Raw genomic sequence first — 16,597 nt, 5'->3', positions numbered from 1 at the left:
GTTTTTTATTTAAAAAAAAAGTCAACCTTCAAATAATTATGTTCAGTTATGCACTCAATACTTGGTCGGGAATCCTTTTGCAGAAATGACAGCTTCAATGCGGCGTGGCATGGAGGCAATCAGCCTGTGGCACTGCTGAGGTGTTATGGAGGCCCAAGATTCTCTATGGGGTCAGTAAAGCATTTACCAGTGGTTTTGGCACTGTGAGCAGGTGCAGGTCGTGCTGAAACACTAAATCTTCATCTCCATAAAGCTTTTCAGCAGATGGAAGCATGAAGTGCTCCAAAATCTCCTGATAGCTAGCTGCATTGACCCTGCCCTTGATAAAACACAGTGGACCAACACCAGCAGCTGACATGTCACCCCAGACCATCACTGACTGTGGGTACTTGACACTGGACTTCAGGCATTTTGGCATTTCCTTCTCCCCAGTCTTCCTCCAGACTCTGGCACCTTGATTTCCGAATGACATAAAACAGTCCAGTGCTGCTTCTCTGTAGCCCATTTCCTGCACACGCCTGTGCACGGTGGCTCTGGATGTTTCTACTCCAGACTCAGTCCACTGCTTCCGCAGGTCGCCCAAGGTCTGGAATCGGTCCTTCTCCACAATCTTCCTCAGGGTCCGGTCACCTCTTCTCGATGTGCAGTGTTTTTTGCCACACTTTTTCCTTCCCACAGACTTCCCACTGAGGTGCCTTGATACAGCACTCTGGGAACAGCCTATTCGTCCAGAAATTTCTTTCTTTGTCTTACCCTCTCGCTTGAGGGGGTCAATGATGGCCTTCTGGACAGCAGTCAGGTCAGCAGTCTTACCCCTGATTGCGGTTTTGAGTAATGAACCAGGCTGGGAGTTTTTAAAAGCCTCAGGAATCTTTTGCAGGTGTTTAGAGTTAATTAGTTGATTCAGATGATTAGGTTAATAGCTCGTTTAGAGAACCTTTTCATGATATGCTAATTTTTTGAGATAGGAATTTTGGGTTTTCATGAGCTGTATGCCAAAATCATCAGTATTAAAACAATAAAAGACCTGAAATATTTCAGTTGGTGTGCAATTAATCTAAAATATATGAAAGTTTAATTTTTATCATTACATTATGGAAAATAATGAGCTTTTATCGCAATATGCTAATTTTTTGAGAAGGACCTGTACTTTCAAAACTTTGCCTCTTTTTTTAAAAACTTTCCACACGAATCCAAGAACTGCAAACAAAATTCAAAATGCCTCAACTCTTGCAAAATGAAGCACTGTATTCAAAATATCACAAACACATCTCAGAAGTAAACATGGAAATATTGCCATAATATTAATTAGATTTTTAGTGTTAAATAGAGAATTGTGTGGTGTGTTTTGTAAAAACTGTTTTATGAAATTGAAAACTGAGTCAAAGGCCGAGAATTAGTGTGTGGTTTCTGACAGTGTCCTGAAGAGGAACGGTTAATATTTACAAGACTGTATTTAAGTTAGAGCTGGTTTTGTTCTGTTACCGATAGCAAACAGCTCGATCCCAGCATCTCTGAGTTGCTGAGCAGGAGAAATAACATCGTCCTGTGATTTCCCATCCGTGATCAGAATCCCAATCTTAGGAACATCAGGTCTGGATCCAGACTCAGCTTTGAAGCTCTTCTTCAGAATATACGTCAGAGCCAGACCTGGAAACACACACAAATCATGTAGTTTGTGTCAATGTATATATGACTAAGTTTATGTGAGTGTATGAGTGAGGTTGTGTGTGTGAGTGTGTGTGTGTGTGTCTATGAACCTGTTAATGTGTTTCCTCCTTTATAAGGCAGATTCTTCACAGCTTGGATCACGTCTTCTTTAGTGCTGTGTGTTTTTAGATGCCACTCAATCCGCGGATCCCCGCTGTACTGTGCCAAACCTGAACACACACACACACACACACAATTAACACTCCAATGCACAGCATAAACACACAGGAAACAAACAAGCAAACAAAAGACTGCAGACGCACCAACACGTGTGTGTTCAGATCCAACCGCAAAGGCCCTGATGAGACTTTCCAGAAACATCCGCACCGAACGGAAATTCATTCTTCCGATGCTCCATGACCCATCCACCAGGATCACGATATCGGCGATGGCTGGAGTTCTACATGTGAACACGTCCACTAAAGAGACAGACAGACAGGACAAACACCGGATGAAACGACAGCAGATTGGTGCTTACGACAGAATAAATACAAGGACAAGGGCAGCATCTGAAAGTTCACGCTCAGGTCAAAGGATGAATGACACAAACACTCAGAGTGCTTGTGAACGTCTTTATTTCAGTTTTGGACTGTCCGATGTTTCTGCTACAACACTACTGTGTCTGATTCATGAAGACCTGAGGCACCTCTGAAACGGATGAAAGACGCTCTCGGCTGCAGAGAAACAGAACAGCATTAAACACAGGAGACAACAGCGTATAGAATAGCATGACATCACATGTGTGTTCTGCTGTAACACGTTCAGCTCTGAATGTGTCTTACTGTCCCAGATGCCTAGCTCTGCTTTTACCCATAATGCCATGCTCTGTCAAGTCTATACGCAGTAGGAACGTGTGATTTTAGAAGTCTGTGACAGCCTTGTGCTGTCTGTGAAAGACAAGCTGTTTGCAAAACGAGTGAAAGAACCATCACACATTCTGCTACGTCACCCGTAACCTAGTCGTGGAGTGAAGGGTCAAAGGTCAGGGTCATGCAAGGGCCAGGGTTGAGACAATGTTAAGGCTGTTTTACACCAAGAACAATAACTATAATGAAAACTACAACAGTGTTCACCTCAGCAGACGATAACATAGTGTTTATTGTAAGTGCAGCAGTTTTGTCGTATGTCTTTAATTGCTGGAGCTGGATTCTGATTGGCTGTCAGTGTTTGTATCGTTCAGCAGCTGGGAGAAACACACTCTGAAAGTGAATACTAAAACAATTAATTGTGATTAATCGCATCCAAAATAAAAGTTTTTGTTTGCATAATATTTGTCTGTGCAGTGTTTATTTATCATGAATGTAAAAATACAGACATACAGTATATATTTTGAAAATATTTACATGTATATATGTATTTATATTATTATATTTGGTCCCACTTTATATTAGGTGGCCTTAACTACTATGTACTTACATATAAAAATAAGTACAATGTACTTATTGTGTTCATATTGTATTGTAAAACACTTTTGCTGCTATTGAGGTGGGATAGGGGTGAGGTTAGGGAGAGGGTTGGAGGTATGGGTAAGTTTAAGGGTGGGTTAAGGTGTAAAGTATGGGTCAACAGTGTAATTATAAATGTAATTACAGAAATTAAATACAGATGTAATTACATGTCGTTTTTTTTTTAAATATAAGTACAATGTAAAAACATGTATGTACACAACAAGTACATTGTACTGAATTATTAATTAAAATGTAAGTACATAGTAGTTAAGGCCACTTAATATAAAGTGGGTCCTTAGATTTTATATTATATAAATAAATATATTTAAGGCTGCAGTCTAGGTTTTGCCTCTTTGTCACCATCTCTGTCTGAAAAGCAGCTGTGTGTGTAGATATCTTCCTTGAGTGAGTTGTGCATCGGCTCGGCTCCAGCGTGGATGAATCTAATGTTAGAGATCAGACACCATTCCTTCATCCCGAATCACTCCAGAGCCTTCAGATTCACAGCTTCTCCAGTTCACTCCTCTCATTTTCTGTAGGGTTCAGGTCAGAGGACTGGAATAGCATAGCTGTGTTGTTTTGAGGTTTGTGTTTGGGTTATTGTACGGTTGGAAGATCCAAACATGGCCCATTATAAGATTTCTAACAGGTTTTCTGAACCAGAGACTCAACTGTTTTCTGCAGTTCTCCAGCTGTGATCTTTGGAGAGTCTTTAGCCACTCAAACTATTAGGACGATATAGACAAACACTTCCAGACAGTTTTCTAACATTTTATGTTGATTAAATTCTTAATTATTGCCCTGATGGTGGAATATTACTGTGAAACAGGAAGCCAGAGCTGGATGATTTCATGTTTTTAATCATGCTGGAGTCAAATTATATATTTTGGGGATTTTTTTTTGACTTTTCTGAACATATTTACCAAGAGTGCCAATATTTTTGGCCATGAATGTGTCTTAGAATATAGATAATGTCATCTGAACAAGTCTGTCACGTTTGTTCTGACCCACTGAGGAAAAAGCATTACAATAAATCGCACAACCAATGGTGATTTAATCTAACGATCGATTAGCTCATGTCACATTTAACCCTGCAAATCATTATTATTGTTAAACTTTGTTCTCAAATTATTAATGTTAACAACATCAGTGTTTCTTGACTGTGAGCAGCGCTTAATTTGTAAATTGCGAGGTCCTGGAACAAAGCGTGGGAACGGATCCGGCATGTGATTACAGGAGGGAGAGGTAAGTGATTTTAAGAGCGTGCATCAGTTGTGTTGTAAGGTCGTAAGGTTGTAAGGTCATGAAAATGTTTTGAAAAAGTTGTGGAATTTTTTTTTTCAAATTTCTGTATAATAGTTATATTTAATCAGGTCCTACATTTCTGTGGTTTTAATGATTCTCGCAGCTTCCATGTTTGTAATGAGGGAAATCCCTGCATTTATTCAACATAGTTTGTAGGTTTGAATAATAAAATAAATCCACACAAACAAGATTCAATCAGTCATTGGAGCTCAAACTCTCTCGGAGCGCTTCTCATCAGCGACCTGCTGCACGCTGAGATACAAGACTCCCTCGCATTTAGATCGGGACCGCTGACACAACTCTTACTTGACTTAACTAATCGGGTAATTGTTGCATTGCCTTCTGGTACTCGTGCGCTCCACATGCTGTATTAGGCTATGTGCCCTCAGTCACATCCAAAGCTTGAGTATAAAGCGGACTCGTATTATATAAGAGTTATTTTTCATAGTTTGTTGAGTTTAAGCAACCAAATAGTATGATGTCTGATGGGTGTTGACAAATAAAACCGTTTCATGGCACACTCTACTAAAATACAGGGGGAAAAGAAAGAATAGGGGAACAAATCTATAATTAAACAACACTGTGTCGTCAACTGTGTCAATAACAGGTTAGGATATAACGTTTATTGTTGTAATATGGGCACTTAGTTTTTCTTGTTGTTTAGTACACTTGGCCAATATCTCATGATATAAACGATAAAGCGCTTGTGCACAGGATATTCACAATGTACAAATATTGGCTAGATGGCAAAAACACTCACTTTTCCAGTCTTCAAACACACAAAGACATTAGCCTTCACAGACATAGTGTTTGAGTAAAGAAATGCTGTACTACTCTAACAGTTATGTGTTTGCTATGCTTTGGTAAGAGTGTCCTCAGGCTGTGTGCGTGTCAGTCTGAGCAGAGGCGCGGGGAAGTGACGAGGTTTCACCAGAGGATCCAGTGGCATTATAAAGATTTACTGACAAGCTCCTTTAAATACTTATCATTGGTTAAATATTTATAAAACCCTTTGATTTAAAATAATAATAACGAATTATAATAGAGATGAATTTTGGATAAACTTTCCCGGCACATATCGGTCTGCCGTCCGGAAACGCTGCTCCTGGAGGAGGAGGATCCACAGATTAAGCCCTGACTGGGAGCATAGATTTCCATTTCTGCACAGTCTGATCTCTAAAGGTCATTCCACTTGAATTTCATATTAATGCTGTAAATTAATTTAACCCAAAAAGCTTATTAAGCTAATTATGCTCCCTTTGAACTGGTTGACTTTAAATAAAAATGTTGTGTAATCTGTAATCTGAAGGGTTTACATCTAACATTTAAAACTGGAATATAATTAAGATTCATTCACTTGTTTCATAAACACATTTGTTTTTTTAACATTATTTTTCTAGACATATACATTTTTCCTTAATTTGTCCAGAATGAAGCCTGTTCAATAGTTTCATAAATACCTTAAACTCTTAATCACATCAAAAGTTTGGAAGAAACATAACTTTTTTTTCATTGCGATAAGTATTTTAACTCAAACTTCAGCATGAAGTGTTTCAGATGGACATATCGCTTCATTCTGAACAACCTGTTAATAAGACAAGTTGTGTCTTCAGTGTGAATCTTCCTTGAGGTTTAGAGAGGTCAAGGGTCAGCACTGGGGTCAGTGTAAGGTCAGCGTTGTGTTAGGAAAGGTGTAGTTCATAGCAAGATCTTCCCTTGATTAACCTTTTTTCTTTTTTAAACCACCTGCCTAATTAATTAGCAGTAAGTAACATACATTTTTGCAGGATACATGAGAATCCTTTTCCAGTCTGAAATGTCACGATGTGTTACAAACAGTGTGATGATGACTTTAATTCAGGGATCATCCAAAGCCACACAAACATACAGTGTAATGATGATTATATGTGAGTCAAAAGTTTTTGAACAGAAAAGATTTTTAATTTTGTTTAAAGAAGTCTCTTCTGCTCACCAAGCCTGCATTTATTTGATCTACAGTGCAGCAAATACAGTTAAATTCTGATATATTATTACTATTTTAAACAACTACTTTCTATTTGAATATATTTTAAAAGGTAATTTATTCCTGTGATTTTTAGCATGATTACTCCAGTCCCGTGATCCTTCACAAATCATTCTGATTTGATGCACACATTTTTTTACTATTATTATTCTTACATTAAAACAGCAGAGTAGTATTTTTGCAGGTTTCTCTAATGAATATAAAGTCCAGTAGAACAGCATTTACAATATCTCCTTCATATTTCATGCATCATTTCTGCAAAGATATTCAAAAGTGAATCTGTTGTAGGTTTACATCATGCTGAACTGTGCTGCGCTTGGAAATAATTTAAACTGAAGTCTTGAATCAGTTAAACGTTATCAATAATACTGAGAATTAAAATTTAGCAATATCGCAACGAAAGAAGATTCTCAGACACGTTTCTCTCTCTCTTCAGCAGACTGCCACATAATCACACACACACACACACACACACACACACACACGCAAGCATTCAATCTCCGCGCTAATGTCACGTTAGCAGAGCCTCTGCGGTCGCTGTGCTTCAAACCACCATTTAAACTGGAAACTAAATATAGCATTGCCCAACATTCAGAAACAGACAGACACGTTCACGCTGAGATACACATCTCCCACAAGACTACATCACAAACAGAAAGCTGTGGAAACACACACACACACACACACACGAAGATGAGAAGAAGCAGGAAGACACACAGGGTTCTGCACATTCTCCAGTAAACACTAACACACACCGCAGTCACAGCAAACACACACTTGTCTGACCCTCAAATCATCCCTCGCCGAGAGTAACCTGTTTTATGAGCCACTTCTGCTGATTTATGAGAGACACATGGTGTTTAAATCAGAGATCCACGCCAGGAACAACACTTCTGTCCCAGTGAAGAGGAAACTCAGGTGAAAAATCATTCAACAAACACCTAATTCAATATGTCCAATAATACAGTTCTGCATAAATCTGTATTGACTCAGAGAGTTTTGTTATCGTCCAGCACTAATCTGATAAATGTGATTTAATATGAAGACATTATAAACATGATCATCATGACTTTCTAAAGCTGCTCGGCGGTCTGTCATGAGAGGATAATGGGTTAATTAAGACCGTTTTAAGACCCAGTAAAGAATACATTGAATACATTAGTCCTACATCTAACTTTGATAATGCAGCTTCAAACCAAAGAAAGTGTGTGTAAATAACCTTCTGATCACATGTTCTTCCTCAGTATTTCTGTCTTAAGATGACATAAGAAGTGCATTTATGATAAAACTAGAAGAAAATATCTGCCAATCTACTGAGCTTAAAGGGAAAAGCAGTGATTGTTTCCAGTAACAGACTTTTGTCCTTGTTTTAAGCTGAACCTCCCTTTATTTTGTTCAGGTTCCTCCACGGTCTTCACTTTGCATCTCCAGTAAATGTTTTGTATATTGATTCAGTAATGTTCAGATGTTGTACAACACAACCCAATCTTACACTGCCCTTCATGCGACATTAAAGGCCATGACTTTCTGCTCTGATCTAAGACCTTTAAAGAGAGAAGAGAGAATAAAGAGCAAGAAACCTGCAGAACAGATCACATCACTCTCAATCAGAAAACATCTCCTACGGTTCTTCATCTTCTCCTGAAGGTCATAAAGCACTGGTTTAGATGAAAGCTGAGTAAATGAACACACACGTGTCCTCTCACTTACGGAGCAGACAGCAGCGGTCTCTCACTAACACTTTACTTCATGTCTATAAAGGAAAGTTTAGTTTATAGCCGTGAGATCATGTCCTGCTGACCTCTGACCCCGAGAGAAACACAGCACCACTCCAGTGAGGGGAAATAGCACAAAAAAAGAAAAACTGGCCAATATTTCTATTGTTTTTAATGTACAATTTAATGTTTTTTTTTATTATCATTAATTAATTGAATTGAATATAGTTTGATATCTTCTGGTCGATGGCTCTCAATCAAGTTTGATTTCTGGTCTTTCTGCACTGGATTAGAAATAAAACTAGTGTTTTCCTGCAAAACCTTAATTTGTGTTTGACTGAAGAATGGATGGCCTGGGACTGAGTGAATGATCAGGCATTTACATTTTCTTTAACATCCATCCAGCCATCTTCTGTCAAACCTCTTACACCCACACACTTTCCCAGGTTAGATGTAGCTGATCATACAGCATAACACTGAGAGTGACTCTTCTATCCTGCGGATTCACACTCCCAGCATTCCCTGCGATGATCACAGACGACGAGAAGCAGGAAGAGACGGGATTCCTCCCTGAGAAACGCTCCGTTGAGCTCAGGCCGAGCGTGTTGGAGCTCAGTCTCCTGCCTTCAGCGACCAGAGAACACGTCGCTCAGGAAGATCAGCTCTGGATCATCACGAGATGATGGAGAGAGTCTGAGCGTCACACAGATGGAACGAGAGGAGACGCCGAGTCCCAAACAAACACCACACAGTATCCACACGCTCTCATCCCAAATACACCAAACCATTCTCAACATGTTTACATCTGACTCAGTGCTGGACAGACTACTAATGAACCCTGGTCCACTGCTGATTTACATTACACTAAATCAGAAGCATTAGGCCTTCTAGGGTGATCTATTCTGACTTTTAGATCACTTTTGACCTAACTTGTTAATTTGAATATGATAATCTTGTAGAATATAGATGTAAAAATACAGAGAAGAAAAGTATTCAATGTGGAATGGCATCAGGGTTCCCCAAACTGAGCTTTGTGAAGGAACTGCAGGATTTTTAATAAATATCTGCATCATAAACTCATTTAATGGTTACATGACTCACTAGAATGATCATTAAAATGTCTTTATCAAAATGACCCCTTAAACTTAAACATAACTTTATGAACTTCTAAAAGCGGTAAGATTCAAAAGATGGAACAACGAATGTGAAAACTATTTACTGTCTTGTAAGTATAATGTAATCAAGTAAATGAGAGTAACAGAACGAGTCGCTGGATACACTGACCTCTCCACAGACACTAACATGCTTTACAGGATCAGAAAATAACCTAATGGAGAAGATCTATGGCACTTCTAACAAGTCCAGCCACGTTTTGTTCTTAAAGAGACAGTTCACCCAAAACTGAAAATGCTGTAATAATTTCAGCTCCTCACACACATGCTCTTCCAAACCTGTATGAGTTTGTTTCCTCTGCTGTGTTCTTCTGTGGTGAACAGACACTGTTTTTGGGTGAACCGTCCCTTTAACCCTCATGTGGTGTTCGGGTCAATTTGACCCGGAGAAGATTTTCTTTTTCCCGAAAATAATAGTTAATGTTATCGCTTTGGACTGAAACTTAGTGACTTTGTTCCCAAAGGGTATAACTAAAGTTAAAAAAAATTTGGGAAATTTTCTTACCTTTTTGTGGGGGTTTTGTTACCTTGTTACACCTGTGGTGTTCCCGGTCAAAAATGACCGGCCTATAAAAAATAGCTCATAAATCACTCATTATACCATATTTTCACCCAATCTTGGATTCAATCTTTTTGTCAACTTGTTCTCTTTCAATAAGGACTGGTTTTATATTTCTGTTTGCATCTGATTAATCGTGGGCCTCATTTATCTGAGAGTAGGTATCTCATTTTTTGAGTAAAAAACAAATAATTTATGAGTAAATTTGGAAATATGAAAAAAAAATTATGAAAAAAATGGCTACTGTTGATCACACTAGTCTACTCTAATGTTTCACCAGGAATTTTGTTTTGAAACTTTTGTTTTGTAAAAAATATGGCACATAGTCACACTTGTGGTGTTCCCGGTCAAAAATGACCGGCCTGTAAAAAATAGCTTAGAAATCACTCATTATACCATATTTTCACCCAATCTTGGATTCAATCTTTTTGTCAACTTGTTCTCTTTCAATTAGGACTGGCTTTATATTTCTGTTTGCATCTGATTAATCGTGGGCCTCATTTATCTGAGAGTAGGCATGGTCAAAAATGGTCACAATGGCCGACCATTGAAAGTGAATGGGAGAGACTGAAAATAACAGAACAATTTAGTTTTCAGGAGCATGTTCATTATTTTCATGTACACATATGAGCACATGTGCTTGCAAACATCGAGCCCTTGGACCTGTGCATGTATCGATACATTTATACACACGCTACCCAGACACACACACGTTAAAACACACAAACTTTTTTGAGTATTACACAAGGAAAACCTTCAGGAGGAGGCTGTTCCTAGAAGAGCTGGGGAAATCCATGGTGACCCCCCTGATACAGAGGCGCCAAAATATACCCAGAGCACTGCCCTCTGCTACATTTGTGGGAGACATACAAACACCAGAACCAGGTCCTTCAGCTGGCACAGGCAAAGGAGAGAAACGAAAGAGATGCACTTTGTGTGCCCCAAAAGATGTGAAAACAGGCACTGTCTGTTTCAAATGCAGAGTGCACATTTGCAAGGCACATACATTAAACTGTTGTCAGTCATGTGCATAAGTGACACAAAATGACCAATTGCAAGTTACCTTAAAAATGCTTTTGTTAGTCACTTGCATGAGTTCACACAGAGACCGTCACAGTTTCTTATTTTGGTTAGTTCATAATTTGGAAAACTGAAAGAAAATGAACAGTGTTTGATTTGTGTTCTCTATATGACAGCGTTAATGTGTTTATTTTTTGTATGTCACAATGGTCAGATTTGTCAGGGAACAGCACAAGTGTTACTGTGCACCCCTTTTCTGAAAATTAAAGCATTTCAAAATAAAAGCCCTGTGTTTTGTAATCTTCTACATTCACTTTCAATGGCCGGCCATTTTTGACCGGGAACATCACAAGTGTGACTTTGTGCCATTTTGTACAAAATAAAAGCATTTCAAAAAAAAATTCCTGGTTAAACATTAAAGTAGGCTAGTGTGATCAACAGATGAAACTTTTTTTCACCTTTTTCACAATATTGACAAAATTATTAACAAATAATGCTTTTTTCACTCAAAAACTGAGGTGCATAAGCTCGGATAAATGACTCCTACAATTAAATAGTTTGACAATTAAATGCAAAACCAGTCCTAATTGAAAGAGAACAAGTTGACAAAAAGATTGAATCCAAGATTGGGTGAAAATATGGTATAATGAGTGATTTCTAAGCTATTTTTTACAGGCCGGTCATTTTTGACCGGGAACACCACAAGTGTGACTATGTGCCATATTTTTTACAAAACAAAAGTTTCAAAACAAAATTCCTGGTGAAACATTAGAGTAGACTAGTTTGATCAACAGTAGCCATTTTTTTCATAATTTTTTTTCATATTTCCAAATTTACTCATAAATTATTTGTTTTTTACTCAAAAAATGAGATGCCTACTCTCAGATAAATGAGGCCCACGATTAATCAGATGCAAACAGAAATATAAAACCAGTCCTTATTGAAAGAGAACAAGTTGACAAAAAGATTGAATCCAAGATTGGGTGAAAATATGGTATAATGAGTGATTTATGAGCTTTTTTTTATGGGCCGGTCATTTTTGACCGGGAACACCACAGGTGTTATTGGGTTTTGAACACCACATGAGGGTTAAGCAGTGAGAAGGAATGCAAGATTTCCCAAAACAAACACAGAAAACAGTAAAGGTTTATTGAGCGAACAGTTGAGCTAAAATAAAACAAGCCTTGTTAGAAATTCTGAGTATGAAGGAGATGAATAAAATGATGTATTAATGATGTAATATGGACAGAACGATTCACAGAATAATAGAAACAACATCACAACAATTGATGATGTAACAAGCATTTGATCGAATGATAAAAACAGTTAACAGAAGAGAAATCACTAGTCAGAAGTCATACCTTGAGCATGTGTGATTAATACTGATGTGAGGATCAGGATCAGCAGCACTCGAACCCGCATCCTCTCTGATCAACACACACACACGCACGCACACACACACGCACACACACACGCACACACGCACACACACACACACAAACACACACACACGCACACACACGCACACGCACGCACACAAACACACACACACACAGGTTACAGATTACAAGATGCTGTACATTTAAAATGTAATAGTAGTGTAACTTTTTTAATTACTTTATTAATGTTAGTGAGTACTTTTCTTCATTTCTAATGTTTTATTTTAAAACATTTAAAGCAGGCAGGTTCAACACTGATTACTGTCAAGATCCTTCATCACTTGAATTAAGATTATTAAAAATTTATTTAAAAGTACAGCCACCACAAAACCTGACTTTAGCGCCTCTGTTTAGTTTGAGTTAAATATAGACTATAAATCATATTTTAATAGTTATGATACTGTTTTTAAAATCCAATATTTGCATATGGAAACACTGGCATCTAACAATGCCTTGGCAAAAAAGTTACTTTAAAAACAAAAAAACAATGCATATACATAAACCCAAAATAGGAGATAAAACAGTTACTGAATGAGCACGTTTCCTAAACTCCTGAGACACTGACTGTGAAACCCGACAAGTTAACTTAAACCGTTGGAGGAAACCGATTGCCTTAAACCATTTAAGTTTTAAAACTAACAGTTATGAATACTCTGAACTTAATTCAGTTGAGTTCACTGAAAGAAGATATACATTGCAATTAAGTAATTAAGTGATTAACTAAGTGCTGATTGAGCATTAGTGATGAACAGCTGCTGCTAACAAACAGAATCACTGAAGAAAAGAGAAACACAAGAACTACTACAACTGACTTCAGACACAGCCTTAGATGAAATCAACTGAAATAAAATACATGAAATCTCTCAAGATCTGATTAAACAACCCCACAAACAGCATCAGCAGCTCCACTTATTAATAACCAGACTGACTTTATTTCTGTTTCTCTTTTCTTCAGTGATTCTGTTTGTTAACAGCAGCTGTTCGTCACTAATTCACAATTATCACTCAATTAATCACTTATTTACTTAATTTAAAAGTTTTTTAATGTACATGGTTTAAATCAAGGCAATCGGTTTACTCAAACGGTTTGAGTTAAGTTAATTTGTGGGGTTTTACAGTGTATCAATGCAACCAATGAAAGAAATCAATTAAATATTTCCGTGTATGAAAGTAGTCAGATTAAAACCCCTTTGTAATACTTAGCATTTTCATAATTAACTGTAATGACACATTTTTCATTAACTTAAACATATAACAGTTACATTTGTTTTTTAATTAAACGACGTAATTGCGTTATATTTAACGTTAAATAGTTACTCCCAACACTGCAAATGAGGAACATCATCAGTACAAATCTACACACTTCAGTACAAGTACAAACAAATAAACTGGTTTCAGAATTACACAAAGTCTACTGGCGAGCCGAGTGTTACTTATTTCAGTCGCTCAATTAATACAGTTCTTCTAATAAATCATATAATATCGCACTCACCTGCTGTGAGAAAATAAGAACAGATGATCTGAGGAGAACGAATGAAGCCAGAGCAGCCAGAGCGCGCGCACTCTGAGGGCGGGAACCGGTGTTTGCCGCGCGCGCGGAATGAGTTCCCGCTCTTTAATTAAACTCCACAAAGGCTCTCATTCATTCCGTGGCGCTGACGGACAGGAATGTGTTGCCTCAGACTCTGTCCTTATTCACTTTCTCCTCAACCCTCTTGACTTCACTCGGTCAGTTCTGCAGTGAACAATGCATTAATGGCTCGAAGGAAGCATGGGGCGTGATGAAGAGCTACATCTGATGAAGATGAAGGATGAGGAAGATATTAAAACACAGATGACATTCCTCTGACTGACTCATTAACAGCTTTTCTCAGTTGCTTACTAAAATCATTCTGTTGGCTGCAAATACAAATAATTCATCCTTACACTTTCCTCAAAACCTGTTTGTGGGAGACATATAACCACAAGAATCTCACAAGACACAACAGAAATCAGTATAATACACATGCCACATCATCATCATCAACACAGCTGTCTGCAGAACCACTTTACAGTCAGAAACGTCGGAATGATGACTTAAAAGGTATAATTATGATGTGAAATTGTACCTTGAAAACTCGAAATTGTGATAATGAATCGAAATTCTGACTAACAAAGTCGATTTATAAATACTTCTGGTAATTTATTCAGCTTATTATTTTTAGTTTGAGTTGATATTTTAAATCACAATTATGAGATAAAAAAAATGGGAATTCTGAATTCTTAGTAAAAAAGGTAAACAAAATATCTTGTAATTATGACTTTATGAATCATAATTTCTACGTTAATTATGATTTAGTATATAAAAATCTAAATTTATGCCAATTTACACTTGGTATGTCAACATTTCAACTTTTACAGTTGAAATATTAATAAAATTACCTTTACAGATGTCCAAATTTAGTTCTTAGCAAAGCAAATTACTAATCAACATTTTACGTTTTTATATATTTACTGTATAAATTTACAAAATATCTTTATGGAACATGATCTTTATTTAATATCCCAATGATTTTCATCATGAAAGAGAAATGTATAATTGTGACTCATACAATGTATTAGCTACAAATACACCTGTGCTACTGATGACTGCTTCTGTACTGAAGGGACACAGATATGAGCTTTGTGTCTCGCTAGAGTCTCTCCATGAGCTCCATTCATGATCTCAGGTCTGTTTATCATTTTTTGCTAGTGAGCAAATAAGATTTTTGATTAAAGAGAAATTTATATAAAAAATAAAAACACTAAATGCATGGAAGATTTGTTCACAATAAGAGCAGCAATCATTATGAAAATGTTGACACTTTACAATGAGCTAAAAATGGAAGCTCATGTTAGCTCAGTTCTCTTTTATAATACATGTATGAGGAACTGGAGGCACAAAAGAAGCTTAAAATATAATCTTATTGTGCTGTTAGTTGCCAGAATCGACGTAATGCAGGCTCTGATTCGCAGGGCTGCTGCTGGCCAAATGGGTGCCACAAGCATGATTGCATTCTTGTGAAGTGAAGTGAAGTGACATTCAGCCAAGTATGGTGACCCATACTCAGAATTTGTGCTCTGCATTTAACCCATCCGAAATGCACACACACAGAGCAGTGAACACACACACACACACACACACACACACACACACACACACACACACACACACACTGTGAGCACACACCTGGAGCAGTGGGCAGCCATTTATGCTGCGGTGCCCGGGGAGCAGTTGGGGGTTTGATGCCTTGCTCAAGGGCACCTAAGTCGTGGTATTGAAGGTGGAGAGAGAGCTGTTAATGCACTACCACCTACAATTCCATCCAGCCTGGGACTCGAACTCACAACCCTTCGATTGGGAGTCCAACCCTCTAACCATTAGGCCACGACTCCCCCCCCCCCCCCTTCCTTAAATATGATAAATAAAAAAAACACCTATAGGGCTGAAAACAGAACTTTTATAAAATTATTTTTAAAAAATTTTTTAAAAAATGAATAAATTGTATTATTTAAAAATGACAATTGTAGCTGTAGACAATAGGCTGTTATGCAACTGCAAATTAATTGAAGGTTTTATGAACTGACTGAAATGATTTGTGAACCTGCTCCGAACTCCCAAACTGACTCAAATGATTCGCGATCCCGCTCCAAACTCCCGAACTGACTCAAATGATTCGCGATCCCGCTCCAAACTCCGGAACTGACTCAAATGATTCGCGATCCCGCTCCGAACTCCCATACTAACTCAAATGATTCGCGATCCCCAAACTGACTTAAATGATTCGCGATCCCGCTCCGAACTCCAAAACTAACTCAAATGATTTGCGATCCCCAAACTAACTCAAACGATTCGCAATCCCCAAACTGACTCAAATGATTCGCGATCCCCAAACTAACTCAAATGATTCGCGATCCCCAAACTGACTCAAATGATTTGCGATCCCGCTCCGACTTCCCGAACTGACTCAAATGATTCGCGATCCCCAAACTGACTCAAATGATTCGCGATCCCCAAACTAACTCAAATGATTCGCGATCCCCAAACTGACTCAAATGATTCGCAATCCCGCTCCGAACTCCCGAACTGACTCAAATGATTCGCGATCCCCAAACTGACTCAAATGATTCGCGATCCCACTCCGGACTACTGAACTGACTCAAATGATTCGCGATCCCGCCCCGAAC

At 38.0% G+C, this 16,597-nt stretch overlaps 1 protein-coding gene across 2 annotated transcripts in view; it reads right to left on the bottom strand.

Moving 5' to 3' along the window:
- LOC127978607 (collagen alpha-1(XIV) chain-like) overlaps positions 1-14,078 on the bottom strand; it is an 87,971-nt gene extending 73,893 nt beyond the window's left edge. Inside the window, exons 1-5 of one of the 2 annotated variants that reach the window (XM_052583384.1) lie at positions 13,884-14,078; positions 12,314-12,379; positions 1,974-2,129; positions 1,761-1,880; positions 1,486-1,650 (exon numbers count right to left, since the gene is read on the bottom strand). In XM_052583384.1, coding sequence (XP_052439344.1) covers positions 1,486-1,650; positions 1,761-1,880; positions 1,974-2,129; positions 12,314-12,374 — 502 coding nt within the window. In that variant the 5' untranslated portion in view covers positions 12,375-12,379; positions 13,884-14,078. The remainder of the gene's footprint in view (positions 1-1,485; positions 1,651-1,760; positions 1,881-1,973; positions 2,130-12,313; positions 12,380-13,883) is intronic. The other variant, XM_052583386.1, reaches the window with a different exon arrangement.
- Between the last annotated feature and the right edge of the window lie 2,519 nt (positions 14,079-16,597).

This window comes from Carassius gibelio, chromosome B19 (assembly GCF_023724105.1).
Source record: "Carassius gibelio isolate Cgi1373 ecotype wild population from Czech Republic chromosome B19, carGib1.2-hapl.c, whole genome shotgun sequence".
In the NCBI taxonomy this organism is placed as follows: Eukaryota; Metazoa; Chordata; class Actinopteri; order Cypriniformes; family Cyprinidae; genus Carassius; species Carassius gibelio.
This window is presented reverse-complemented; position numbering and strand designations above follow the sequence as displayed.